General features: G+C 37.2%; 1 protein-coding gene across 3 annotated transcripts in view; it reads left to right on the forward strand.

Moving 5' to 3' along the window:
* MICU1 (mitochondrial calcium uptake 1) overlaps window positions 1-27716 on the forward strand; it is a 244368-nt gene that overhangs the window by 87480 nt on the left and 129172 nt on the right. For all 3 annotated transcript variants that reach the window (XM_059169978.1, XM_059169979.1, XM_059169980.1), the window contains one exon: window positions 20687-20730. In XM_059169978.1, the coding sequence (XP_059025961.1) occupies window positions 20687-20730 (44 nt within the window). The remainder of the gene's footprint in view (window positions 1-20686; window positions 20731-27716) is intronic.

Genomic DNA, 27716 nt, shown 5'->3' on the forward strand with positions numbered 1-27716 from the left:
ACCATGCTAATGGACATCAGAAGAAAGCAGGAGTGGCAATCCTTATATCAGATCAATTAGATTTTAAGCCAAAGACTATAATAAGAGATGAGGAAGGACACTATATCATACTCAAAGGGTCTGTCCAACAAGAAGATCTAACAATTTTAAATATCTATGCCCCCAACGTGGGAGCAGCCAACTATATAAACCAATTAATAACAAAATCAAAGAAACACATTAACAATAATACAATAATAGTAGGGGACTTTAACACTCCCCTCACTGAAATGGACAGATCATCCAAGCAAAAGATCAACAAGGAAATAAAGGCCTTAAACGACACACTGGACCAGATGGACATCACGGATATATTCAGAATATTTCATCCCAAAGCAACAGAATACACATTCTTCTCTAGTGCACATGGAACATTCTCCAGAATAGATCACATCCTCGGTCCTAAATCAGGACTCAACCAGTATCAAAAGATTGGGATCATTCCCTGCATATTTTCAGACCACAATGCTCTGAAGCTAGAACTCAACCACATGAGGAAGTTTGGAAAGAACCCAAATACATGGAGACTAAACAGCATCCTTCTAAAGAATGAATGGGTCAACCGGGAAATTAAAGAAGAGTTGAAAAAAATCATGGAAGCAAATGATAATGAAAATACAATGGTTCAAAATCTGTGGGACACAACAAAGGCAGTCCTGAGAGGAAAATATATAGTGATACAAGCCTTTCTCAAGAAACAAGAAAGGTCTCAGGTACACAACCTAACCCTACACCTAAAGGAGCTGGAGAAAGAACAAGAAAGAAACCCTAAGCCCAGCAGGAGAAGAGAAATCATAAAGATCAGAGCAGAAATCAATGAAATAGAAACCAAAAAAACAATAGAACAAATCAACGAAACTAGGAGCTGGTTCTTCGAAAGAATTAATAAAATTGATAAACCCCTGGCCAGACTTATCAAAAAGAAAAGAGAAAGGACCCAAATAAATAAAATCATGAATGAAAGAGGAGAGATCACAACTAACACCAAAGAAATACAAACTATTATAAGAACATCTATGAGCAACTCTACGCCAACAAATTTGACAATCTGGAAGAAATGGATGCATTCCTAGAACCATATAAACTACCAGAACTGATCCAGGAAGAAATAGAAAGCCTGAACAGACCCATAACCAGTAAGGAGATTGAAACAGTCATTAAAAATCTCCAAACAAACAAAAGCCCAGGGCCAGAGGGCTTCCCTGGGGAATTCTACAAACATTTAAAGAAGAACTAATTCCTATTCTCCTGAAACTGTTCCAAAAAATAGAAATGGAAGGAAAACTTCCAAACTCATTTTATGAGGCCAGCATCACCTTGATCCCAAAACCAGACAAGGATCCCATCAAAACAGAGAGCTATAGACCAATATCCTTGATGAACACAGATGCGAAAATTCTCACCAAAATACTAGCCAATAGGATTCAACAGTACATTAAAAGGATTATTCACCACGACCAAGTGGGATTTATTCCAGGGCTGCACGGTTGGTTCAACATCCGCACATCAATTAATGTGATACAACACATCAATAAAAGAAAGAACAAGAACCATATGATACTCTCAATGGATGCTGAAAAAGCATTTGACAAAGTACAGCATCCCTTCCTGATCAAAACTCTTCAAAGTGTAGGGATAGAGGGCACATACCGCAATATCATCAAAGCCATCTATGAAAAACCCACCACAAATATCATTCTCAATGGAGAAAAACTGAAAGCTTTTCCTCTAAGGTCAGGAACACGGCAGGGATGTCCATTATCACCACTGCTATTCAACACAGTACTAGAAATCCTAGCCTCAGCAATCAGAGAACAAAAGGAAATTAAAGGCATCCAAATCAGCAAAGAAGAAGTCAAATTATCACTCTTTGCAGATGATATGATACTATATGTGGAAAATCCAAAAGACTCTACTCCAAAACTGCTAGAACTTGTACAGGAATTCAGTAAAGTGTCAGGATATAAAATCAATGCACAGAAATCAGTTGCATTTCTCTACACCAACAATAAGACAGAAGAAAGAGAAATTAAGGAGTCAATCCCATTTACAATTGTACCCCAAACCATAAGATATCTAGGAATAAACCTAACCAAAGAGGTTAAGAATCTATACTCAGAAAACTATAAAGTACTCATGAAAGAAATTGAGGAAGACACAAAGAAATGGAAAAATGTTCCATGTTCCTGGATTGGAAGAATAAATATTGTAAACATGTCTATGCTACCTAAAGCAATCCACACATTTAATGCAATTGCTATCTTTTTCAAAGAAATGGAACAAATAATTCTAAAATTTATATGGAACCAGAAAAGACCTCGAATAGCCAAAGGGATATTGAAAAAGAAAGCCAACGTTGGTGGCATCACAATTCCGGACTTCAAGCTCTGTTACAAAGCTGTCATCATCAAGACAGCATGGTACTGGCACAAAAACAGACACATAGATCAATGGAACAGAATAGAAAGCCCAGAAATAGACCCTCAACTCTATGGTCAACTAATCTTCGACAAAGCAGGAAAGAATGCCCATTGGAAAAAGACAGCCTCTTCAATAAATGGTGTTGGGGAAATTGGACAGCCACATGCAGAAATATGAAATTGGACCATTTCCTTACAGCACACACAAAAATAGACTCAAAATGGATGAAGGACCTCAATGTGCGAAAGGAATCCATCAAAATCCTTGAGGAGAACACAGGCAGCAACCTCTTCGACCGCAGCCGCAGCAACATCTTCCTATGAACATCGCCAAAGGCAAAGGAAGCAAGGACAAAAATGAACTATTTGGATTTCATCAAGATCAAAAGCTTTTGCACAGCAAAGGAAACAGTTAACAAAATCCAAAGAGAACTGACAGAATGGGAGAAGATATTTGCAAACGACATAACAGATAAAGGACTAGTGTCCAAAATCTATAAAGAACTTAGCAAACTCAACACCCAAAGAACAAATTATCCAATCAAGAAATGGGCAGAGGACATGAACAGACATTTCTGCAAAGAAGACATCCAGATGGCCAACAGACACATGAAAAAGTGCTCCATATCACTGGGCATCAGGGAAATACAAATCAAAACCACAATGAGATATCACCTCACACCAGTCAGAATGGCTAAAATCAACAAGTCAGGAAATGACAGATGCTGGTGAGGATTCGGAGAAAGGGGAATCCTCCTACACTGTTGGTGGGAATGCAAGCTGGTGCAACCAGTCTGGAAAACAGCATGGAGGTTCCTCAAAATGTTGAAAATAGAACTGCCCTATGACCCAGCAATTGCACTACTGGGTATTTACCCCAAAGATACAAACGTGGTGATCCAAGGGGGCACGTGCACCCGAATGTTTATAGCAGCAATGTCCACAATAGCCAAACTATGGAAAGAATCTAGATGTCCATCAACGGATGAATGGATCAAGAAGATGTGGTATATATGGGGCGCCTGGGTGGCTCAGTGGGTTAAGCCACTGCCTTTGGCTCAGGTCATGATCTCAGGGTCCTGGGATTGAGTCCTGTATCAGGCTCTCTGCTCAGCGGGGAGCCTGCTTCCCTATCTCTCTCTCTCTCTCTCTGGCTGCCTCTCCATCTACTTGTGATTTCTGTCAAATTAATAAATAAAAAATCTTAAAAAAAAAAAAAAGAAGAAGTGGTATATATACACAATGGAATACTATGCAGCCATCAAAGGAAATGAAATATTGCCATTTACGACAACATGGGTCGAACTAGAGCGTATCATGCTTAGTGAAATAAGTCAAACGGAGAAAGACAACTATCATATGATCTCCCTGATATGAGGAAGTGGTGATGCAACATGGGGGCTTAAGTGGGTAGGAGAAGAATAAATGAAACAAGATGGGATTGGGAGGGAGACAAACCATTAGTGACTCTTAATCTCACAAAACAAACTGAGGGTTGCTGGGGGGAGGGGGGTTGGGAGAAGGAGGGTGGGGTTATGGACATTGGGGAGGGCATGTGCTTTGGTGAGTGCTGTGAAGTGTGTAAACCTGGCGATTCACAGACCTGTACCTCTGGGGATAAAAATATATGTTTATAAAAAATAAAAAATTAAAAAAAAAAGTCACTTTCAAGTGAGTTAAACTCAGTAGTTAAAAAGAGAGTGAGAGGAGAAATACGATTTAACTTTTTGTCTACAGGGGACTTACTTTAGATCCAGAGACACAAGTATGTTGAAAATGAAAGTGTACAAATAGTAACCAAAAGAGAGCTGAGGTGATGTTACTCATACCAGAAAAAATAGATTTTTCTATGAAATTGTTACACAAGAGCAAGCCATGGATAAAAGGGCCAGTTCATCAAGAAGATATAACCATCATCAATACATACCAAATGACAGACCCCAAAATATATGAAAGGAACATTGACAGAATTGAAGTGAGAAATAGGTCTTCAATAATAGTTGGGAGATGGGTGCCTGGTGGCTTAGTTGGTTAAGCATCCAACTCTTGCTTTTGGCTTAGGTCGTGATCTCATGGGTGATGAGATGGAACCCTGCATCAGGCTTTGTGCTCAGCAGAAAGTCTGCTTGAGGTTCTCTCCTCTCCCTCTGTGCCTCCCCCCTGCTCTCCTCTCACTCTCTCTCAAATAAATTAATCATTTTTAATGCTAAAAATGGTTAAATAAAATAATAATAATAATAGTTGTGTGACTTCCGTCCTGCCATTTCAATAATGGGTAGAACGTTTAGACAGAAGGTTAATGAAGAAAGAGGATTTAATGCTATAAACCAGTTAGACCAAAGATATTTACAGAACATTCCACTCAAGAGCAGCAGAATTAATAGTGTTCTCGAGTGCAAATCAAATAGTCTCCAGAACAGACCATATAAACCATATGTTAGGTATTAAAATGAATCTTAAATTTTAAAAGATTAAAATCATACCAAGTATCTGTTCTGATTACAATAGAATGAAACTATCCATCAATAACAGAAGGATAACTAAAAAATGACAAATATGTGGAAAGTAAACCACCAATGGATTGGAGAAGAAATCACGAGAGAAGTTAGAAAATACTTTGAGATAAATGAAAGAAAACAGTATTTACCAAAATGTATGTGGTCCTCCAATACCAGGGAAACTTAAAAATAAATATATACACCAAAATTTAAACAGAAGAAAGATCTCATATCAGTTTCCTAAAAACTGGTGTTTGAATTAAAAAGAAAAGCAAACAAAACAAAAACCAAAGGTAGTAAAATAAGGAAATAATGAATGTTAATACAGCAATAAATGAAATGGAAAATAGAAAAACAAGAGAGAGAATCAATAAAACAAAAAGTTCATTCTTTGAAAAGAATAGCAAAAATGAGAAACCTTTAGCTAGTCCAGGAAAAAAGAAAGAGAAGCAAAATAACTAAAATCAGAAATGCAGGTGGGGACATTACTACCTACTTAAAGAAATGAAAAGGATTATAAGAGAATACTATGAAGAATTTTATACCAACAAACTAGATTTTACCTAGATAAATATGGATAGAGTACTAGAAACATACGAACTATCAGAACCCCCCCCCCCTTTTTTTTAATTTATTAGAGAGCACATGCACTCTCTCACAAGTAGGGGTGGAGGAGTGGGGGGCAGAGGGAGAGGGAGAAGCAGACTCTCTTCAGCAGGGAGTCCCATACATGACTTCATCCCAGGACCCTGGGATTATGACCTAATCTGAAGGTAGATGCCTAATCTATTGAGCCATCCAGGTGCCCCAAATACCAGAACTCTTCCAATTCAACAAAAAGATAACTCAATTAACAAATGGACAAAGGACTTGAATAAACATTTCTCCAAATAAATATGCAAAGGGCCAGTAAGCACATGAAAACATGCTTAATTTATTAATCATGAGGGAAATACAAATCAAAACCTTGATATAGGGGCACCTGGGTGGCTCAGTGGGTTAAAGCCTCTGCCTTCCGCTCAGGTCATGATCACGGGGTCCTGGGATCGAGCCCCGTGTTGGGCTCTCTGCTTGGCAGGGAGCCTGCTTCTTCCTTTCTCTCTGCCTGCCTCTCTGCCTACTTATGTGATCTCTGTTAAATAATAAATAAAATCTTTAAACAAACAAACAAAAAACCTTGTTATACCACCGCACACCCACCAGATTGGCTATAATCTAAAAACAAGTGTCAGTAAATACATGTAGAAATTAACTTGTTGCTGGTGAGAACGTAAAATAATGGTGCAAACACTGTGGAAAGCAATTTGGACATTTCTCAGAAACTTAAACGTAGAATTAACCATTTGACCCAGCACTACTAATATATGCCAGAATGAATTGAAAACAGGGCTCAGATGAGTACTTATATATGAATATACACAGCAACATTGTTAAATACCCCAATTGCTGCTTAAGAGCTGAATGGATAAACAGATTATAGTATATACATACAATGGAGTATTTTTCAGTGTGGATGAACCTTGACAACATCCTGCTAAGTGAAACAAGCTAAACACAAAATGCCACATACCATATGATTTTATTTACATGAAATATCTAATATAGGTAAATCCATAGAGATAGAAGGTGGGTTGTTAGTTGCCAGCAGCTGGGTTGGGGGAATGAGAACTGATTGCTAAATTGTTGTGGGGGTTTCTTTTTTGGAGCAGTGAAAATGTTTTGGAACTAGATAGAGAGGTAGTTACACAACACTATGAATGTATTAAATGTCACTGAACCGCACACTTTGAAATGGGTATTTTATTTTAATTGAATTTCACCTCAGTTTTTAAAGGGGGAAAAAAGTGCGTGTGCAGTCAGTCCTTATTTGCAGATTTTGTGTTTGCAAGGTGACACACTCGCTCAGATGTGCTTATAACCCCACAATCAGTACCTGCACGGCTTTTGGCGTCATCTGCAGATACGTGCAGAATGGCGAAAATTTGAGTCACCCCTTACATATGTTGCCTGCTGAAGTCAAGCAAGCTAAAGCTCTGCCTTTTTGTTTCAGCTTTCATTCTTTTTTTTTCCTTAAGATTTTATATATTTATTTGCAAGAGAGACAATGAGAGAGAGCATGAGAAGGGGGAGGGTCAGAGGGAGAAGCAGACTCCTGCTGAGTAGGGAGCCCAATTCGGGACTCAATGCCATGACTCCAGGATCATGGCCTGAGCCAAAGGCAGTTGCTTAACCAACTGAGTCACCCAGGCGCCCCTCAGCTTTCATTCTTCAAACATGTGTCCTTGGAGGGAGGGCAGGAGAGAAAAGGGAGAGAGAATAAAATGTCTTTAAACACAAACGCACGAAAAACAAGGTTTTCTATATATTGATCGGCTAACAAAAATGTTGTGACCAGACTCTCAAGGAACCTTACCCTGTATTTCCCATAGGAGAAATTGGTCAGTATTTAGCAATTAATTTTTTGTGGCTATTTTATAGAACATAAGTACCACAATTAGCAAGAAATGATGATATAATGTCTTGACTGGCTTTAAAACAATATGGAGTGTGGAGAAGAAATAAGAAGGTGATAAATAAATAGGGTTGACAATGTGTTGACAATTGTTGAAGCTAAGTGATGAGAGTATATATAGGTTGATTATATTATTTTGTGTATTTTAATATTTGAAAGCTTCCATAACAAAAAAATGTAAGCATACAGATTTCTCACACCTTTGAGGGGTGATAGTTCTACTTAGAGTTTTTGTTTGTCCTAAAAATGTGTTAACGTTAATAAATATGAATGAAACATTATAAATTCCCTGGTGTTACGAAGTGTAACACCTTTCTGGTTCCCAACCTCATACTGCTATTTCATGTGTTTGTATTTTTTTTTTAAGATTTTATTTATTTATTTGACAGAGAGAGACACAGAGATAGAAGGAACACAAGCATGGGGAGCAGGAGAGAGAGAAGCAGGCTTCCCGCTGAGCAGGGAGCCTGATGTGGGGCTTCGATCTCAGGACGCTGAGATCATGCCTGAGCTGAAGGCAACTGCCTAATGACTGAGCCACCCAAGTGCCCTCTCATGTTTTTAATTTTTTTATTTAAGATTTTATTTCTTTATTTGTCAGAGAGAGAGAGAGCACAAGCAGGCAAAGTGGCAGGCAGAAGCAGAGAGAGAAGCAGGCTTCCCATTGAGCAAGGAGCCCCATGTGGGACTCCATCCCAGGATGCTGGGATCATGACCTGAGCTGAAGGCAGCAGCCTAACCAACTGAGCCATCCAGGTATCCCCACGTTTGTAATTTGACCATATAATTTACTCACTCTGAGTAAAGCCCTTTCCCTCTCAAATACATGATGATTATTACTCATTTTTCAAAATCCAACTTAAAGACTCAAATGCCATTCCTTATGATGCTTTCCTTAAACATATCCTCTAAAAGAGTAGTTTCGTTTTTAGATCCTACTCCTGTACAAAATATGTCACAGAGCATCTCTGCTGCTGTAGCACGTGGTCTCTGTAGGGGCCCAACCGACTGTACTGGCATCTGCACACTATGGAGGTACGATGGAGTTTACTCTTTGTTGATGTGGTGGATAAATATTCTCTTTTCCACAGTTTTGGGTGGTCAGTTCTGAGACACAAACTACATGGTTTCTTGGGTGAGCCAAAGAGAAGTGAGCCCTAGTTGTCTAGAGCAGTAATCAGCTCAGTAACACACCCTTGAATTGGCTTTCCCTCCTTTCTTGTTTGCCTTTTCTTGATCCTCTTACCCTGGTTCCCTACTTTTTAGGAAACCCAATCTAGACATCATTTATTTGTGGAAAAAACACAAGTCATTTATATTCTAAAATTTCCCACGTTTTGGATTTTATGGATTTTCTCCCTATGGTATTATTTAATATGTTCTTCCATACTTTGCATTTCACCCATGTAGAACATACATAGCAACTGAAAGAGACTATACCAAATGTATTCTCTAAATGCTGAAGTTATAAGGAATTATTTTATTCTTTCTTATATGTTCCTTTATTTTGTAATAGACTGCAAACACATTTATTCAACAAGTATTGATTGACCTCTGCTATGAGTTAGACACTATTCTATGTGGAAGGGATGCAGTAATGAATAAAATAGACAAAACCCCCTACTTTTACAGAGTATATGGTCTTTTATAATCAGAAAGAAGGTATATAAAGCTTCTACTAATTGCTTTGAATTTTAAATTAAGAACCTTTTTTTTTTTTTTTTTTAAAGATTTTATTTATTTATTTGACAGACAGAGATTACAAGTAGGCAGAGAGGCAGGCAGAGAGAGAGAGAGGAGGAAGCAGGCTCCCTGCTGAGCGGAGAGCCCGATGCGGGACTCGATCCCAGGACCCTGAGATCATGACCTGAGCCGAAGGCAGCGGCTTAACCCACTGAGCCACCCAGGCGCCCAATTAAGAACCTTTTAAATTACTTTTAGCTCCTTGTTTTATGAGATACGGAAAGAGAGATTAAAGAAGGTTTCTGTTTTAAGATGGAGAAAAAAGAATTGTAAAATATTTTCCTGGTTTTTGTGATAGTGTAAAATATTTTTGTAACTGTCAAATTATTTCTGAGTCTAATTTATATTAGTAACTTTAAATAAGAATGTGACAGTGAAAATGAAGCAATACTCTAGGCATGTCACTAAAGATCATTTGGTCATTTGAGGAAGCTTTTTTTTTCCCTTTAGAAATTATATATTTTAATCAGTTCTACACATTTTGATATTTCACTTTGTAATCTTTTGGTTTTTAATTATTAAAAAAAATTGTTACATGAACAGAATAGTTACTAAATGTTTAATATGTCATGCACATTTCTGGTTTTCATAAAAAGCCAGAATAATGAATAATTGCTTTTCTTTTGAGATGATGATCATGAGGGAAAATTATAATATATTAAAATGAGATTCATTTGGAAAGTTTGGCTTCATTTCTGTTTGCTCATGAACAAGAATTTCCACAAATGTTAATGCAGCAGAAGTAAAATGTATATTATTCTTATATGGGTTGAAATAAAGAAAAGAATAAGGCTTTTTTTTTTTTATAGTTTGAATTTCTATCATCAGATGGCTGGACTCTAGCCAGTAGTTCATATTTCAACTTTGTTGTGTCATGTCTTTCACACATACCATATCTCAGGATACCTAACAGATCTAAATTTATAAGTTTTAGTTTTAGAACAGTTTAAAAATAATCAAAAAGCATACAAAGTCCTAAAAGTAAGCAGTTCTTTTCCCCAAAGATTTTATTTTAGAGAGAGATTGCAGGCAAGTGGTGGAGAGGGGGCAAAAGGGGAGCGAGAGAATCTTCAAGCAGACTCGCCACTGAGCAGGGAGCCTGACATAGGGCTTAATCCCAGGACCCCAAGATCATGACTTGAGCTGAAATCAAGGGTCAGGCGCTCAACAGACTGAGCCACCCAGGTACCCCTAAGCAGTTTTTAAATGAGTGGAGAGCTAGGGGTGCCCAAGTGTCTCAGTCGGTTAAGCATCTGCCTTTATTTCTGGTTATGATCCCTGGGTCCTGGGATCGAGCCGTGCATTGGGCTCCCTGCTCCGTGGGGAACCTGCTTCTCCCTCTCCCTCTTCCTGCTTCTCCTTCTGCTTATAAGAAATAAAATCGTTTTTTTTTTAATAAAATTTTTTTAAATCTTTAAAAAAAAAAGATTTTATTTCTTTATTTATTGGAGAGAGAGAGGGAGAGTGCATAAGCAGGGGGAGCGGCAGGCAGAGGAAGAGAAAAAAGCTGGCTCCCCACTGAGCAGGGAACCTGATGTGGGGCTCGATCCTAGGACCCTGAGATCATGACCTGAGCAGAAGGCAGATTCTTAACCGACTGAGCCACCCAGGTGCCCCAAATAAATAAAATCTTTAAGAAAAAAAAAAGTGGAGAGCTAATGAATTTCAGTAAAAAGCCGATTAAGAATATTTCTGCATTGAATACCAAGAAAATTTAGAGTAGTGAAGTAGGAAATATATTAAATGGGGGGGGGGGAGTATAGTATAGACTTGAATATGTCTCATCTCTCTTTCTGGGCAATCTTCATGTCAGCACCATCCCTAAGTATGGTGGGTAAGGCAGTTGGCTTCAGGCTCTGGGCTTTGCATGACTCTTGCTACTGCAGTAACCAGTATTACATAGCCACCCAATGATTGGAAGAAGCAGCAGCAAAGGGAGAATTTTTTAAGAACTATGTAGACAAATTTGTTAGTCAAAGCAGAGAGGATCCCTCATTCCTTTCTACCATATCCCACTGGCTGACTGTATTTGTATTGACCTGATTTTGTCTCTGGAACATGAAAAGAGTGTACAAAGGTAGACATAGATCATACTGTGATTTACTTGTCCTGGACCTCAAATTCCCTCTGGGATGACCCTTCATGCATTTCATAATCTTACCTTTACTTTGAGACCGCATAATTTTATACTTGGTCCTATACAGTGGGCTCTGGTTCAAGATGGTGACGTAGGAGGATTTTGAACCTCCTCCCACAGACACAGCAAATCTGTAGCTACTTACAAAACAACTTCCTCTGAAAGAAACCCAAAAACTAGATGAGCAACTCCTACACATTGAGCAAATGAGAAAAAAACCCACATTGAAATAGGTAGGCGAGGCTGAGGCACATTCTTGCCATAAACCCCATCCCTGGCACAGCAAATCAGTAGTTGGGAGGGAATTCACAGCCCTGAGCTTCTGCTGGAGGAGTGAGGGCACTGAACACCACAGCTGGCACCCCAGTTTTTGAGACTTGCACCTGAGAGATGAGCTTCCTGAACATCTAGCTTTAAAGCCAGGAGGCCATATATCTACAGCATCCAAGGGGCGCACATAGAGGCAGCTGCCTGAAAAACACCCAGTCTTTTTGTGAAAGAGACCTGTGTTACTTAAAGCTTCAGCTGGAGGGGTCAAGCATATAATATAATACACTTCTAGGGCTCTGCTGAAACACTTTCCAAAGACCGAGACTGCTGGGCTCCATCTTTGAGCTTTCCCTCTGCTTTGCTCCAGGTGGCCAGTGTCTCCGAGAAAGGAGCTTGTGTTCATGTCTAGTGTACTGGTTGTATCACTGCCACCCAGGACACACATCTTGATTGCCTGCCTCTGGTGGCCAGCAGGGCTTGCATTTGTAGGTTCCATAAGACTGTAACAAACGGAGAAACAGTTCTTAACTGGGGCACAGTGCAAAGACAACAGACTGAAACACATCCTCAGTCTTTCTGTGAAAGAGGCCTTGTTGGCTTATTTTGAAGCTTTGCCCTGTGGAGCTGGCTTCTGGTTTCATGCACATCCGAAGGACTGCTGAAATACTCTCCAAAGACCTTGTACTCTACCTTTGCCTCACTCCTGAACACCAAGATCTTCTGGAAAGGGAACTTAGGCAGATGTCTGGAGCTCTGGTTTGTGTCAGTGCCACCCAGGACACACCCCTTGGTCGGCTGTTAGGCCTTATGTTTGCAGTTGCCATAGGACTATGACAAATGGAGAAAGAGTTCTTAATTGGCTACTCCCCCAGGGCACGGTGCAGCAACCTGAGACTGAAAAATACCTTGAGTTTTTCTGTGATACAGACTTATTAGCTTATCTTTATAGCTGTGGCCCAAGAACAGGCTCCTAATTAAACACACATATAGGGGCCAGCTATAAACCTCTCCAGAGACTGGGGAGAATGATGGGTATTATCTTCATCCTCTCTGCCTTGCCCCAAGTGGCAGGTTTCTGAGAAAGGAGCTTGTGTACATATTTGGCTTCCCAGCTGTTGCGGCTTCCACCCAGAGACCACATCTTTGAATAATTTGGCTCTGGTAGCAGTGGGGTTGTGTTTACAGATTCAGTGGAAAGTAAGAAACAGACAAAAACCAATTTTTAGCTGGCTGTCATTCAGCGCTCAGTGCAGAAGCAGCAAACAGAAATAGCCATCTCCTAGTCTTTCTCTGAAAGAGGCATATTTGCGTACTTTAAAAGCTGCTACCTGGGGCACCTGGGTGGCTCAGTTGGTTAAGTGTCCCAACTCTTGGTTGAGCCTTTTTGGGATTCTCCCTCTCCCTCTTTTTCTGCCCCCCCCAATCCCCTGCCCTGCAAAATCTGCTTCTTGAGAGTCTGACTTCCAATTAGTCTGAATCTAGGTGCTGAGATTCTCCTTTTTGGGATAGTGAGAGGTCTTGGCATATCCTCAACTACAAGGAGCCTCTAAGAGTAAAGTAGGCTGCTTAGACAATCAAAGGTTTGAGAGACAACCAAGAACTAGGGCAGAGTTGAACAGTTAAGTTCAATTTCTACATGAGGTTATTCCTTCAGGATTGAGAGAAGTGGCTGTTTTGTTCAATGTATAAAAACCCAACACAGACAGTCAAGGAAAATGGAGATAGAGGAACATATTTCAAAGGAAAAAAGATAAAACCTCAGAAAAAGACCTTAACGAAATGGACATGAGTAGTTTACTTGATAAAGAGTTCAAAATTACAAAAATGCCTACCAAACTCAACAGAATGATGTGTGAATAAAGTAAGAATTTCAATAAGAGAGAAAATATAAGAAAGTATCAAAAAGAAATCACAGAGCTGAAGAATGCAATAACTGTACTGAAAAATACAGTAAAGGGGTTCAACCACAGGATAGGTGCATCAAAAGAAAGGATTAGTGAACGTGACGACATGGTAGTGGAACCTAATCAGTTGGTGTAACAAAGAAGAAAAGAAAGAGTGAAGATAGCTTAAGGAACTTATGGAACAACATCAGTGGACCAACATCCACATTATAGGAGGCCTAGAAAGAGAAAGGAGAAAGAAGCAAAAATCTTATTTAAACAGTAATGTCTGAAAATTTCCCTGAGCTGGGGAAGAAAACAGACATCTAGATCCAGGAGCTCAGCTCTAAATAAGATGAATCCAAGGAGACCCACACCAGGACACATTAGAATTAAGTGTCAAAAGTCAAAGGCAAGGAGAGAATCTTAAAAGCAACAAGAGAAAAACAACCTGTTACGTATAAGGGAACCTCCATAAGACTGTAAGCAGACTTCTCAGCAGAAACTTTGCAAGTTGGAAAAAAAGACACCATTTACAGAAAGTCTTTTTTTTTTTTTTTTAAGATTTTATTTATTTATTTATTTGACAGAGAGAGATCACAAGTAGGCAGAGAGAGAGAGGAGGAAGCAGGCTCCCCGCTGAGCAGAGAGCCCGATGTGGGACTCGATCCCAGGACCCTGAGATCATGACCTGAGCTGAAGGCAGCAGCTTAACCCACTGAGCCACCTAGGTGCCCTTACGGAAAGTCTTAAGGCAGAAAACTGCTAACCAAGAATACTCTACCCAACAAAGCTGTCCAAGTTTTCCAAGACAAGCAAACATTAACAGAGTTCATCACCACTGGAATAGCTTATGAAATGTTAAAGGGAGTTCTTTAAGCTGAAATAAAAGAACACTAATTAGGAACAGGAAAACATAAGGAAGTACAGACAATGAACGTATTTTTGAAGCATTTTTGTACTGCTGTTTTCTCCCCAACAAGGCAAGTCACTTCAGTTGAAGAACCTTGTCTTCTACTTTTACTTTTGGTTCTTTGCAATGCTGCTGAGTGTAGAGCAGGTGTTGGTCAGCTGCAGTGAGCTGCCTGTTTCTATATAGCCTGTGAGCTGAGAAAGGTTTTTACTTTTTTAATTCATTTTAAAAAGAAGAGTATTTTGTGACACCTGAAAATTATATAGAATCCAAATTTTGATGTTCATAAAAGAGTTTTATTGAAGTACATCCAAACTCATTGATTATGACAGCTTTCATGCAATAGCAGAGTTAAATAGTTACAACAGAGACTATGTGTGGCCCACAAAGCCCAAGATACTTTCTATTGGACCTTATATGGAAAAAAAATTATGACCCCTTCCAGGACACATACGTATTGTTCTCTTCTTTGGTTTCTGACACAGAGCTCCTAAAGCCCTTGTAGTTAGGATGCCGGGAGCTACCCAGAATCTGTCTTCTCATATGGATGGCTGAGTTGTAAAAAGTTAAGCCAACATCAAAAGTTCATTCCAGGGGTGCCGTAAGGTGGCTTAGTCAGTTAAGTGTCTGCTTTTGGCTCAGGTCCTAATCTTGGTGTCCTGGGATTGAGCCCCATGTCCAGCTGCCTGCTCAGTGGGGTGTCTGCTTCTCCATGTCTGCCTGCCTCTCCTCCCTCCCACCCCCGGTTGTGTACACTCTGTCTCAAATAAATGGATGAAATCTTTTTTTTTTTTTTAAGTCCATTCCACTTCCCTCCCCTTACCTTATCTTTCCTTCCCTCTTTTATATTCTATCCCTGAGATAGAACCAATTTATTTTTTTTAGTGACACTGATTATATTCATTCCCCAGCATTGACTTTGGGCTTAGCCATGTGATTTCCTCTGACCAGTGATATACATTATGTTCAAGCAAAATCTTTTAAGAGTCAGTTTGTGGTTTGTTGTGTTCTCTTTTACTTCCTCCATGTTCTACAGAGAGGTTGCTATTAGCCTGGATCCCAGATTCAGTATTCTGTGGAGTAAAGCTGCACCCCATGAGTGATAGATATGTTGCATAAACAATATATAAGCCTTCCTTATTGTAAGCCACTGAGATTTTAAGATTATTACCACAACATAACCTAGCTTATTTTGGCTGCTACATTTCCCCTGTTTTTTAGTATGTTAAATATATATTTATATATGCACGTTTGTATATTTGTTGATCCAGATAGCTGTTGTTCTCCTGTTTTCACTGCTGTATAATTGTGTTTATCATTTGCATAAATATGTTAGTATTTATCCAAGTCCATGTAGATGAAACTTGTTTGCAATTTTATTAGTCATCTATTGCTTTGTAACAATTACCACATAAAGGGCATGAGCCCGTATCTAGTTTATGCATCTGCAGGTCATGTGAGGTATACTCTGTTGACCTCAGCAGGCCTTGCTCAGTAGATAGGCTCAGGTTTGGCTAATCCAGGCAAGGGCAGTTCTGCTTCATGGTTTTGTCAGGAGATTTGTCAAGCTGATCTATTATGTTTCTCATCTTTTTTTAGACCACTGCGCTACCCAGAATGTATTCTTCTTAAATTAAAGGGAGAGGTACAGGAAAGCAAGCCAACCTCAGAAGTCCATTCTGAGGATCTGTGATGTCATAATGCTAATATTCTGTTGACCAACACAAGTCATGTGGCTGAGCCCAAACTCAAGGGATTTTCCATGGTGGTCAAGGAAAAGAAAGTGAATATTTGAAAACTATAATATGCCAGTGTTTTTACTATCACAGACTGTACTGCAGTAAACCTTCCTCCATTATTGCCCTGGTGCATATTTACAAGAAGTTATTTTCAACATATCTAGAAATAGGCTTGCTGGCCTGTGGACCATTCCTCTTCAGATTTGCTAAACATTGCCAGCCTGGTTTCCAGAATAGATATAAGAATTTACATATTCTCCAAAAATGTTTGTGCTTTCTCTTCTGCATTCCTGTTAACACTTGGTATTGTCAGACTTAATTTTTTAGCAAACGATCATGATTGGAATGAATTATTGTATCTTTGTGGCTTTACTTTGCATTTCACTAGCAACTAATGAGGTTTATCATCTCTGAATGTTTATTGGCTACTCCTGTTGCCATTTCTACAAATTCTCTGTCTTGTCTGCTCACTTCTCTATTTGTTTTTGTTTGTTTGTTTTTTGTTTTTTGGGGTGGGAGGAATTAACAAAAGTCCTTTTATGGATTCTCTTTTGAAAGCTTCATATATATATTGCAGATACCTTCTCCTAGTCAATGGCCTTTTTATTTTGTTTATGGTAATTTTTAGTATACAGAAATGGCCAATATTTTCAGTTGTAGCCATCACTTCCTTGATGGTTTATACTATATCTTTTTAACTACTTTATTGAGATGTAATTAACATAAATATATAGCACATATTGAAGTGTTTGATGAATTTTGACATACTAGTCACATGTATGTACTAGTGAAGCCATCCATCATCAGCACAATCAATATAATGAACATACTCATCAGCCCCAAAAGTTTCTTCACACCCATTTGTAATTCTTCCTTTCTGTATTTTTCCTATCTCCTAGGTCCCAGGCAGCTAGTGATATGCTTAGTATCTTCTGTTTCCTACTGATTATCTGTCTACTTTCTCTGAAAGTTATTGAGGGAAGGGTGTTGATCAACTTTAATTGTGGGTTTGTCTAATATCCTTTTAATCCTATCAGGTTTTGCCTCAAATATTTTGAAATTCGTATTAGGTGTATATATGTTCAAAATGTATTGTTCTGTCTTCTTCATGCATTGACCCTCTTATCATTATGTAACTGACCTTTATGCTAATATTTTTTTTGCTGTGAAGTCTACCTAGTCTCATATTTATGTAGCCACTCTTTTTTTATTTTTTAAAGATTTTATTTATTTATTTGACAGAGATCACAAGTAGGCAGAGAGGCAGGCGAGAGAGGAGGAAGCAGGCTCCCTGCTGTGCAGAGAGCCCAATGTGGGGCTTGATCCCAGGACCCTGGGATCATGACCTGAGCCAAATGCAGAGGCTTTAACCCACTGAGCTACCCAGGCATCCCAACACTGTTTATTTTGATTCATTTTTCATGTTATATCTTTTTCCATCCTATCACATTTATTTTGTTGGTTTTTATGTATGTTTGTTTTGGGTGGGGAGGGCCAGAGGGAGAGACTGATTGATTGATTGGTTGGTTGATTTAGGGTGGAGAGAGAGAGAGAAGCTTAAGCAGCCTCCATACCCAGTGCAAGCCCAATACAGGGTTCAGTCTCATAACCCGGAGATCCTGATGTGAGCTGAAAATCAGGAGTTGGATGCTTAACCCACTGAGCCACTCGGGTATCCCTTCATCCTATTACTTTTAATCTATCTAAATAAATATAGCAGTATCTTTAAAATGGGTTTCTGTGGACAACATATAATTGGGTCTTATTTTTTAATACAATATGATAGATTCTACCTTTTAATTAATGTGTTTAGAGGATTTGTATTAAATGCAATTTTTGATATGCTTAAATTTAGGTCTAACATTTTATTATTTGTTTTCTCTTTTTTTAATGATCATCATCCCTTGCCATCTTTTCAGATTATTCAGAGACTTTTTAATGGTTTTTACTTTTTGGTTTTTGACTGTATTTCTTTGTATATCTTAAATTTGGTGGTTGCTATGGAGATTATAACAATATTATATTCTATATATTATACTTAATTAACTTTTCACAGTTTACTTAGAATTTATATTTTACAGCTTCAAGTAGAATATAGATGTCTTGGGGTGCCTGGGTGGCTCAGTGGGTTAAAGCCTCTGCCTTCACCTCAGGTCATAATCTCAGGGTCCTCGGATCAAGCCCCACATCGGGCTCTCTGCTTAGCGGGGAGCCTGCTTTCCCTTCCTCTCTCTCTCTGCCTTTTTGCCTGCTTGTGATTCCTGTCTGTCAAATAAATAAATAAAATCTTTAAAAAAAAAAAAGAATATAGATGTCTTACCCTTATATAGGTTCTTCCCCAATTTATGGTATAGTGTCATATGTATAACAACTACATACATTAAAAATGCCACCAGACATTGTTTTCATTTCAAGTTCCATTTCAGCTGTCATAAAGAGCTTAAGAGAAGAAAATAGTCTGCTACGCGTATCTAAATGTTAACTGTTTCTGTTATTGTTTATTTCTTAAATTCCAAATTTCCCTATGGTTTCATTTCCATTCCCCCTTGAAGGATAGAATGTGTTTTAGAGCAGGTCTACTGGTGGTAAATTCTTGGTTTACTTTCATAGGAGAACCTTTTTATTTTGTCCTTGCTCTTCAAGAATTTTTTTTTTTAAGATTTTATTTATTTATTTGACAGAGAGAGATCACAAGTAGGCAGAGAGGCAGGAAGAGAGAGAGGAGGAAGCAGGCTCCCTGCTGAGCAGAGAGCCTGATGTGGGGCTCGATCCCAGGACCCTGGGATCATGACCTGAGCTGAAGGCAGAGGCTTTAACCCACTGAGCCACCCAGGCGCCCCTTCCTTCTGGTTTCTGAATGAGAAAAGGTTTTATATGATATTAGACCTATAGTATTTAAAGTCTCTGTTTTTCTATAATTCTCTTTTACATTTTCTATTTTCCATTCTGTGGTCTGATTGGCCATGGTCCTGGGAGGAAACCTTATCCTAACCTTTTGACGGTTTTGAAAAAAAAAAAAATGGGATGAGATGGGGCACCTGGTGGGCTCAGTCAGAGGAGCACGTGACTCTTGATCTAGGGTTGTGAATTCGAGCCCCACGTTGGGTGCAGAGATTACTTAAATAAATAAAACTTAAAAAAAAATAAAACCTAAACTAAACACAACCTTAGTTGTCTACAACTCTCTCTTGTTCTCTGTTCTTTTGTCATAGAAGTGTGTTCTGCCTTTATGGCAGTGCTCTCTTCTTCAATATATGTGAGGTTTCAAATTAGATTTGTGGGGTGCTTTGTTTTTTTTTTTAATTTGTTTCCTGATTTACTTCTTTGTTTTACAGTCAGTGGTTTATTTTGTTCAGGGCAGGCTTCTAGAAGTGAAACACATTTTAAGATTTTATTTATTTATTTGACAGAGAGAGAGATCACAAGTAGGTAGAGTAGCTGGCAAAGAAAGGGGGAAAGCAGGCTCCCCAATGAGCAGAGAGCCCGATGCGGGGCTCCATCCCAGGTCCCTGGGATCATGACTTGAGCCGAAGGCAGAGGCCTAACCCACTGAGCCACCTAGGTGCCCCGAAACACATTTTAGATAAGGAAAATATCTAACCAAATGTGTAGAAGCAGAAATGTGGAAAGCTTCTTCTGGGAACAGTGATAATCTGATCATTGTAATACTGTGGACATAATAAGATAAGGGCCTAAACTAGCATGAATACAATGAGAACCAAAAGAAAAGAACTGGGTAATTATGGAAGAAACGCAAGTGTAATTATGAACTGATTTCTCCATTCTAAAAACTCCCACAGCACTGCTTCATTGAACTAGTTATATGTTCCCTTGTAGTGTTAATTATTATATGCGTATGTCTTTCTAACTAAATTGTGACTCTTCAGGGCAGGGATTATATCTGACTCATTAACTTATAAGTATTTATTGATCAAGCGCTATGTCAAGGGCTGGGAGAAAGCAGTAGTCAAAGACAAATAATCCCTGCCCTCAAGGATAGTTAATTACTTGTATCTTTCACAGTGCTTAGAATTAGATGCTAAGTATTCCCAGAGAAAATATTTGTTACTTAACCTTACTTTAAAAGGTAATATTAAGGTGGTCTATTTGTATCTGTTTAGGTATATTGCAAAATTTGATATTAAACTGTTCTCATTTTAAATCGATACCAAAAAAAATTATTATGCATTCAGATAAAACCAATATTTTTCACCTTATTTAAAGGTGATATAACATATTGATATAATGAAAACAACCCACCCGTGAAAGAGTCCAACGTTCTAGTCATGAATTTTTATCCTCTTTATCTTCTCAGAGCCTCACTTTCTCATATGTAAAATGAAGATTAGATCTTTTCTCACTGACACTTTGAATCCCAAAGTGGAAAAATTTTTCATTCCCATAGCCTTTGAATATTGTTGTGGCTAAACCATCTAGTCTATTTAATTAAATGATTGGAAATGACAGAAAGCTGTCATTTCATGTTTTATTTGAGTTAGGATCATTGACTAATGGTTTTTTCTCTTTTACAGATTTGGGTCTTGATCAATATACAATAAAACGCTTTGATGGAAAGGTGAGCGAACTATGACACTAATATATATATCCTGTTGTTTACTAAGAAGATTTTTAAGTTCCTCTAAAATTATTTGTGAGAAATTTCTGAATGCCTGTTTATCTTATGAAAAGAGCGTGTTTCTTAAGTTGGAAGGCCTATAAGTGCCTTCAGATGCTTCTACAGAAAAAATCAAGCGGAAGGTTTTTCTACATTTTTCCATACAAGGTAACACTCGTGGGTACTTGCTGTATATAGTGAGGTCTAATTCAGTATATGTTGACATTTGCATTTTAATTCAATTGCCATCATAAAGTTTAACAAACCCCCCCAGTATTACATTTGCATTTCTTATAAAAATACTTATTTGATCTTCCTCAAACTTTGACACTATATAGCAGTAATCCTCACTAGAAAATTATATAAGTTTTTAGTAGTGCTTTTGTAATAATTATGAAGGCCACCCCAATTTGCACATACATTTGCATTATACTTTCAATTCTTATTTTATGCACAAATAAATCACATAATAAATTGTTCTTAAGTATAGAAAATGAAACTTTCAATTTTATTGTCTTAAAGCAGTCAGTTAAACATGTTTTTCCCTTTCAGGCTGAGTTCTACAAAAAGAAAAAGAAAGTATTGCACAGGGTCAGAAAGAAAAGTAAAAGGTCAATTTTAAAGAGGAGGAAGAAAGCACATCAGAAAGAAGAGAGAGCCCAGGATGGCTCTACAAAGCTTAAAGAGAAGGAAATCAGAAGGAAAATCATGCAGTGGCTGGAAAAGGCAGGATCTCAAAAGAGGGTCTAAATGGGTGGAGGTCAGGGTTAGTAGAAACTGATCTTGCAGGAATATGTCGATCCTGCATCGTTACTGGTAAGGTGAAGATCCAAATGCTGAGAACTTTTGCACAGGTGGAAAGAATGAGTGGCCATCTTAAGAGTTGAGAGATCTCAGTCAAGGCTTCCAGCCTAACAATTTCCTTTCCCATTCATATGGCCCATTGTCTCCAGCTGGGTATCCTCTTTTTAAACTCACATATTCTAAAAGAAAAAATGTTCAAAAAGAGCATTGAACTAGAATATTAGGAGACAGGTTCAGAGCTGGCTCTGCTTTGGGGGAGCCACATCTTTGATTCTTGGTGTCCCTGCCTCATGTATAATCAAGTACCATATCCATGTGAAGGTTTACATCAGGCACTGACGTCAGGGTCTGATTTCAGAATCTCTGGCAAATCAGGCCCCTGTTTTTAATCTGTCTGTGTGTCACTCAGAGTCCAGCATATGTCTGCCTTACAGGAGGGCACCAATAAGCATTTGACAACTTGGAAAAATCAACTAATCAATCACATAGTCTTGGGAGATATGACTCATTAAGTCAGCAATATGTTCTAGCAAGATCAGTCTAACAAATGACAGTTTTTGGTGACTGGAGGAATTCGGAGTGGTATGAGATTTTTGTCTTCCATCATATGTATATGTATATAAACCTAAAAACACGGAAAGAAGTTGAATACATGTAAGTTGAACAGCAAATTTACATGTTACAGGGGAATTTCCATTCCTAGAGGTCTCCCAAATGTAAAATCCCTGGTGGTCACTCATGTTTCATAAATGTCAATTAAATTTTTCATTTCAGCCTGTAACTGTACACTTGAGGCTAAAAATCTGCAGCTTTGGGCATGACCACTGAGCTCTGCTTTTGTTTCAGTCATATTCAATTTATGAGCTCTATATTTCCTCCCATTAGTGTCCTGTACATTTTTCTGATTTCCACTTTTTTCCATTTATTTTTATAAAATAACAGAAGTAAACTGCATTAAAGTATTATAAACATTTGAGTGCCCGCCTTGCTGTAGAGACCAAAACGGCAGTACTTCTTTGGAAGGCAGACTTTGTGACAGATTGTAGTGCAGATGTTTGGGCTCTGAAGTATAAAATTTTGAAATGGGAGTAGGAAAACAGGATTTAGGGATCTCAGCGTATAATGATTGAAAGCATGACTTGTATGAAATTCAGGCAAATGAAAGTTGACTTTATGGTACCAGGGGAACAGGTTCTGCAAGAGAGTAGAGGAATGGCAGACTCACATAGGGGTAGTATAGAACTGAGCTGGCTTCTCCCCTAGCAGAGAGCACATGGATTTTCCTTTCATCCGTGTTATAATATGCATATTTAATCCCTTTGCCAGGTACTTCATTTAAATACTGTATTAATTTCCATCAAATAGATCCTGAAGGTTATGTTTCTAAAGTAGGGTTTTTAAATTGAGTTCATCTCTAGTTTATGTCTTTATAAATAGGCTTTTATTTCTTATGAAGTTTAAGAGAATAGTTTCTCTGCTATTTTTAAACCTTGTATAATGAGGGATACAACATTCATTTATGGTTGAATCAGTTTAGAAGTTTTTCCAGGGATTTTTGCCCTCTATCTGTGATATTTGTGATAAGGATCAGTGCTTATTCAACTGTCGATCTTATTATTTTCCTTTAGATCTTCGTATCTCTCATTCTCGCAGTCAGAATATCTTAATTCTTAAGTAGCAGCTTCCAGAGTATATAAATCCTAAGACAGTTTCCTCTTGAAAAAACAGATTTGTGTAGTAATTATAATAAATTTTATGCAGAATGCCCAGAAATTTAGTCCAAAGCTAATACCCTAGAAGAATTTCCTTTTAAGCTTGCTTTGATTTTTAAATGGGTCATTTTCTCTCTCTTGTTTTAACTTGAAAGATAAACTAGTTATGAACTACTTAAAGATTTACTCCCGGCTTCTTATCACCTCCCATTGTTTTAACTTTTAACACACCATTTAATAAAGTGCATCATTTGACCAGTAGGTAACACTGCCTTATTTTATTATCTTTTAATTGAATTGCAGTTTAACCTTGTTGTCATTGAAAGTAAGAACAAATGTAAAAATGTATCTACATGTAGAAATAGTATCATTTTGCAGTTTTCTCATTTGTGTTTGAATTTCATATAACCTCTAAATGCAAAGTAGAAGGCCCAACTGATACTGAGAAATAACTGGACAGTTATTTCTTGTTTCAGTGCCTCTCATCTTTTCTCTTCTTTTGTTTGACTAGAAAATGCCCTTAAGTAAAATGAAACATTCCTGTTTCAGCTGATGGTGAAATTGGATTTGATGAAGCAGCTTTTAAATTCAGGAGAGGATCTTTTTTCAGAGCCCATCACTACCTATGTTAATGTACACTAATTCTTTACTCTCAGTAGCAGTTTCCTTTGTAGAAAAGTCATAAAATATGTTATTATTGGCACTTGCATCATTTATGCATTTCAAAACTATCTACTAACACAGGCCTTGTTTAAAGAGGCAATAGTGTCCCTTCATTTTAAGAAAATGCTTTGTAGATTGGTGATACTTTAAAAGATATTCAGACTAGGTTTTGAAAGTTCAAAAACCTCAAAGCTTGAAAGTTCAGATTTTCTCTTAAAGGGTATTTGACTATCACTATAGAGTACTAGCACTATTATACAGATGGTAATAGAAAATACAGTCTGGCTTTTGTTTTAGTGTCATATATCATAGATCTTTTAAAAAAAAATCACCCTCCCCTTGTAATGTCTGTGCATTCTATGATTTGTTAATACAGTTACTTCATGAAGTTTAGGTTATTTCTTTAATGAAAACTATATTTTTTTCTGGGTTTAATTTTTTAATCACATAATAACTGGTCTATAAAATAAAGTATTTGTAAGTGGAGTCTTTATAATACATAATCATCAAATATTTCTTTCATTTAATGATTTAGTTGCATTTTTTATTGGTGTGGCTTATTTCAAGTTGTTATACCCTTTATTTTCCTGTTTTTCTTAGCCCTCCCTTTTTTCCCTTAGCATATCAAAGATAGAAATTGTTTTGGATTTTCTGTTCCTGTTGTATGTAGTAGACAACACTCTCTGGACCAGACACCACCATTTATTTTTTTTAAGTTACAGCAGAAAACTACATAGTCTAGGTAAAATTGTTTCTTAAGCAACTAATACCTGTATTCCAGAGTTCTGACTTCTCTCCTCTAAAATCTTTATAAAGCTCATACTCTTTGTCAAGTAACAATGAATTGCCCATTGAAATTAAATTGTTGACTGTTAACATTTTACCATGTATTTCTTTTTCAGAGATAGATTTTGTAATGCTTCCTTCCCTATCAAATTCCCTTTTCCCCCAACCACTCCCTGAACATGTCAGAAAGCTTGCCTCTAGTCTGAATTTTTCGTTACTCGTATTTACAGTACCTTTAGAAGCTCTCCAGTGTGGAAGAAAGAGTTAATGTGTGTTGCATTCCTTTCTCTTTTATGATATCTACAAGAATATTTGTATACATGGAACAGAAAAAGGTTTTACATCAAATTAAAATGACGTTATTTTTTTAAAATGACATTGAAAGAGGTGAAAGAGATGAAATTATGGTCAAAGCCTAGAAAGGGAAATACTGATTACAAGTGTTTATAACAGGAAAAGTTACCAGCAGAAAAAAAAAGGATGGGAGCCATAGTTAAACATCAAAGTTTTAATGTGACCAAATGCTTTAATTGCTTACCAGGTAAAAGTTCTTTAATAAATATTGATAAATGAACTTTAAAATGATAGTCCCCTAAGGGGAATGTGAGCATATTTTTCCTTATAACATAATACTCTTAATGTTTTACTTAAGTTGTTTATTTACTTCATATCATAGATAAGATCTTAGTATAGAATAAGGGCAAATATATTACTTCTTGACATGCATAGTAATGTGAAATGTATTGTAGATCAAGGAAATGTAAATTAGGAAAGGGGGGGACTGAAATTTCCCTGGGACAAGAGGTTGATGAATCTTCACATTTATTTGAACTGTTCTAATTCTGCTCACATTTATATAGCAGGTTATGATGTTATGAGTTCTGCATTGTACCCTAGGCACATCTTCCTTTCTCGCTTTCAGTTTCCAAAGATGAAACTAGTTAAGTCTAAATTCTTGTTGAATTCATGTATTTGTTCATGTTTTTCTATTAATAAATACAAATATATAGACAGAACTGTATTTTTTTTCATCATGTTTCTGTTTTTATTTGCACTACCAATTCCATCTTCACAATAGAGTATATCACCTCTGTTGTCTTTCTTTTGTAGTAGGGAAATTCTTGTTTTAAAAATATAGCAGATTCTAAGAGAATGCATAGGTTTCCCCCACTGTCTAAAAGTAGAGCATTTCTATGGAAGCTTTCATTAAGCTGAAACAGCATAAAGCAAAGGAACTGTTACCATTTTCATAAAAGTAAAAATCTTCTTTGGATTTTTCTCAGCTAGCAAAAACACGTGTCAGCATAGGTCTTTCATAAAAGAGAAGTGATATAAAGCAACTTTCATATAGCAGAGAACCTGTAATTCCTGGAAGCTTGACGTTCTCCATGTGAATTTCATATTCATGTATTTATTTTAAAGCTAAAGATTTAGCCCATTTTAAAAACCACATTAACATATTCACTCATTGGTTGTCAGTTGTTTATTTTTACAATTTAAAGTAAACTCTCTAAATGAAAAATACTTGACTCTATTTGCCCCTTCAGGAATTATTACTAATAATAACTATGAAGAAGAATAGTTGAAGCTTTCTGAGGGTTTATCACCTGCTACACTCTTTTTTTTTGTTTTGGCTCCATGTGCAATGTGGGGCTTGAACTCATGACCCCCAAGATCAAGATTCTCATGTTCTATACTGAGTCAGTCAGGCACTCCTACACATTGTTTTAAGTGCTTACATATAACTCATTTAATCCATACAGCCACTCTTTCAGATAGATTACTACTTTTATCATTATTTTACAAATAAGAAACTACATAATTAAGTAACTTGAATTTTTTTGTGTAAGCTAGTAAATAGTAGAGGTATGATTCCAAATTTGTAGTCTGGCTTCAGAGTTCACTGTCTTAAGTACTGTGATATCTTATTCGTATATCTAAGCAATTTGTCTATATGATCTATTTGTAAATAGGAATTTCTCTTGTTGAGTAGTCATTTTAATACCTTAGTGCTATTTGTGCAAAAGAAAACTCCTTGGTATTTCACTTTCTTTTTGATAAGCATGTTGAAGTTAATTTTTTCTGCTTTAATGAAGTACAACTAGAAACCCCTATTAACCTGAGAAACCACATAGTGTTTTAAAGAAAGAAAATATAAGGAATATATAAAATTTAATACTTAAATTTAAGAATCAGAATTTCAACTTCATGTTTATTTGCTCCATTATTTCCTTTTACACCACAAACACCGCAGGGCATTTTGAAAAATGCTTATCTTTCCTTTTTATTGAAACAATCTCTTAAAGTGTGCACTGTCATCTATATCTGAAAAATTGGATCCTGGCTCATTGTCATCAAGCTATTAGAGAAAATAATGTTCCTGTTACAAACTATACTTTCAAATATTGATTGGTTGTATGTTGGATGTAGCATCATTTGAATAGGGCCACTTACTGTAGTGAGTCTTTAAACAAGCAAAAGTTTAGAATGTAATTGCATTACCAAGGAACTCAACATTTCTGTTTCAGCATTTCAAGAAATCCTTGGACACCTGTTGCAGTTTTCTGTTTTCCTTTTAGTCTGTTTGCTCATCTTTCTTCTTTCTCATCCATAGTTCTCTAAATTATTTTTAAACCATCTTCTCAATTTTTTCTCTTACAAATTAGTAAATATAATTCTTTTTTAACACACTACAGCCCTAAGAAAATCTGGCTTCGGTGTCTCAAATATTTTCCAAAGGATTTCCATTTTGAGCATCTAAGTATTTGACAGATGTGTGAATTAGTAGATGTTGTAAATATGCTGAACTTGAGTATGAAAAATACAACATTATGGATTGCTGTACTTCTTAGTATGTAATAGCACAGGATGAAAAGAGTGTGACTTTGGATATGACAGTTCTGTATTCATAAATGGGCTCTGCCACATACTTGATAGGTAACCTTGGATAAGAGACCATTTAACCTCTAGTATCAGTTATCT

The sequence above is a fragment of the Mustela lutreola genome, chromosome 4 (assembly GCF_030435805.1).
Source record: "Mustela lutreola isolate mMusLut2 chromosome 4, mMusLut2.pri, whole genome shotgun sequence".
NCBI classification, from domain to species: domain Eukaryota; kingdom Metazoa; phylum Chordata; class Mammalia; order Carnivora; family Mustelidae; genus Mustela; species Mustela lutreola.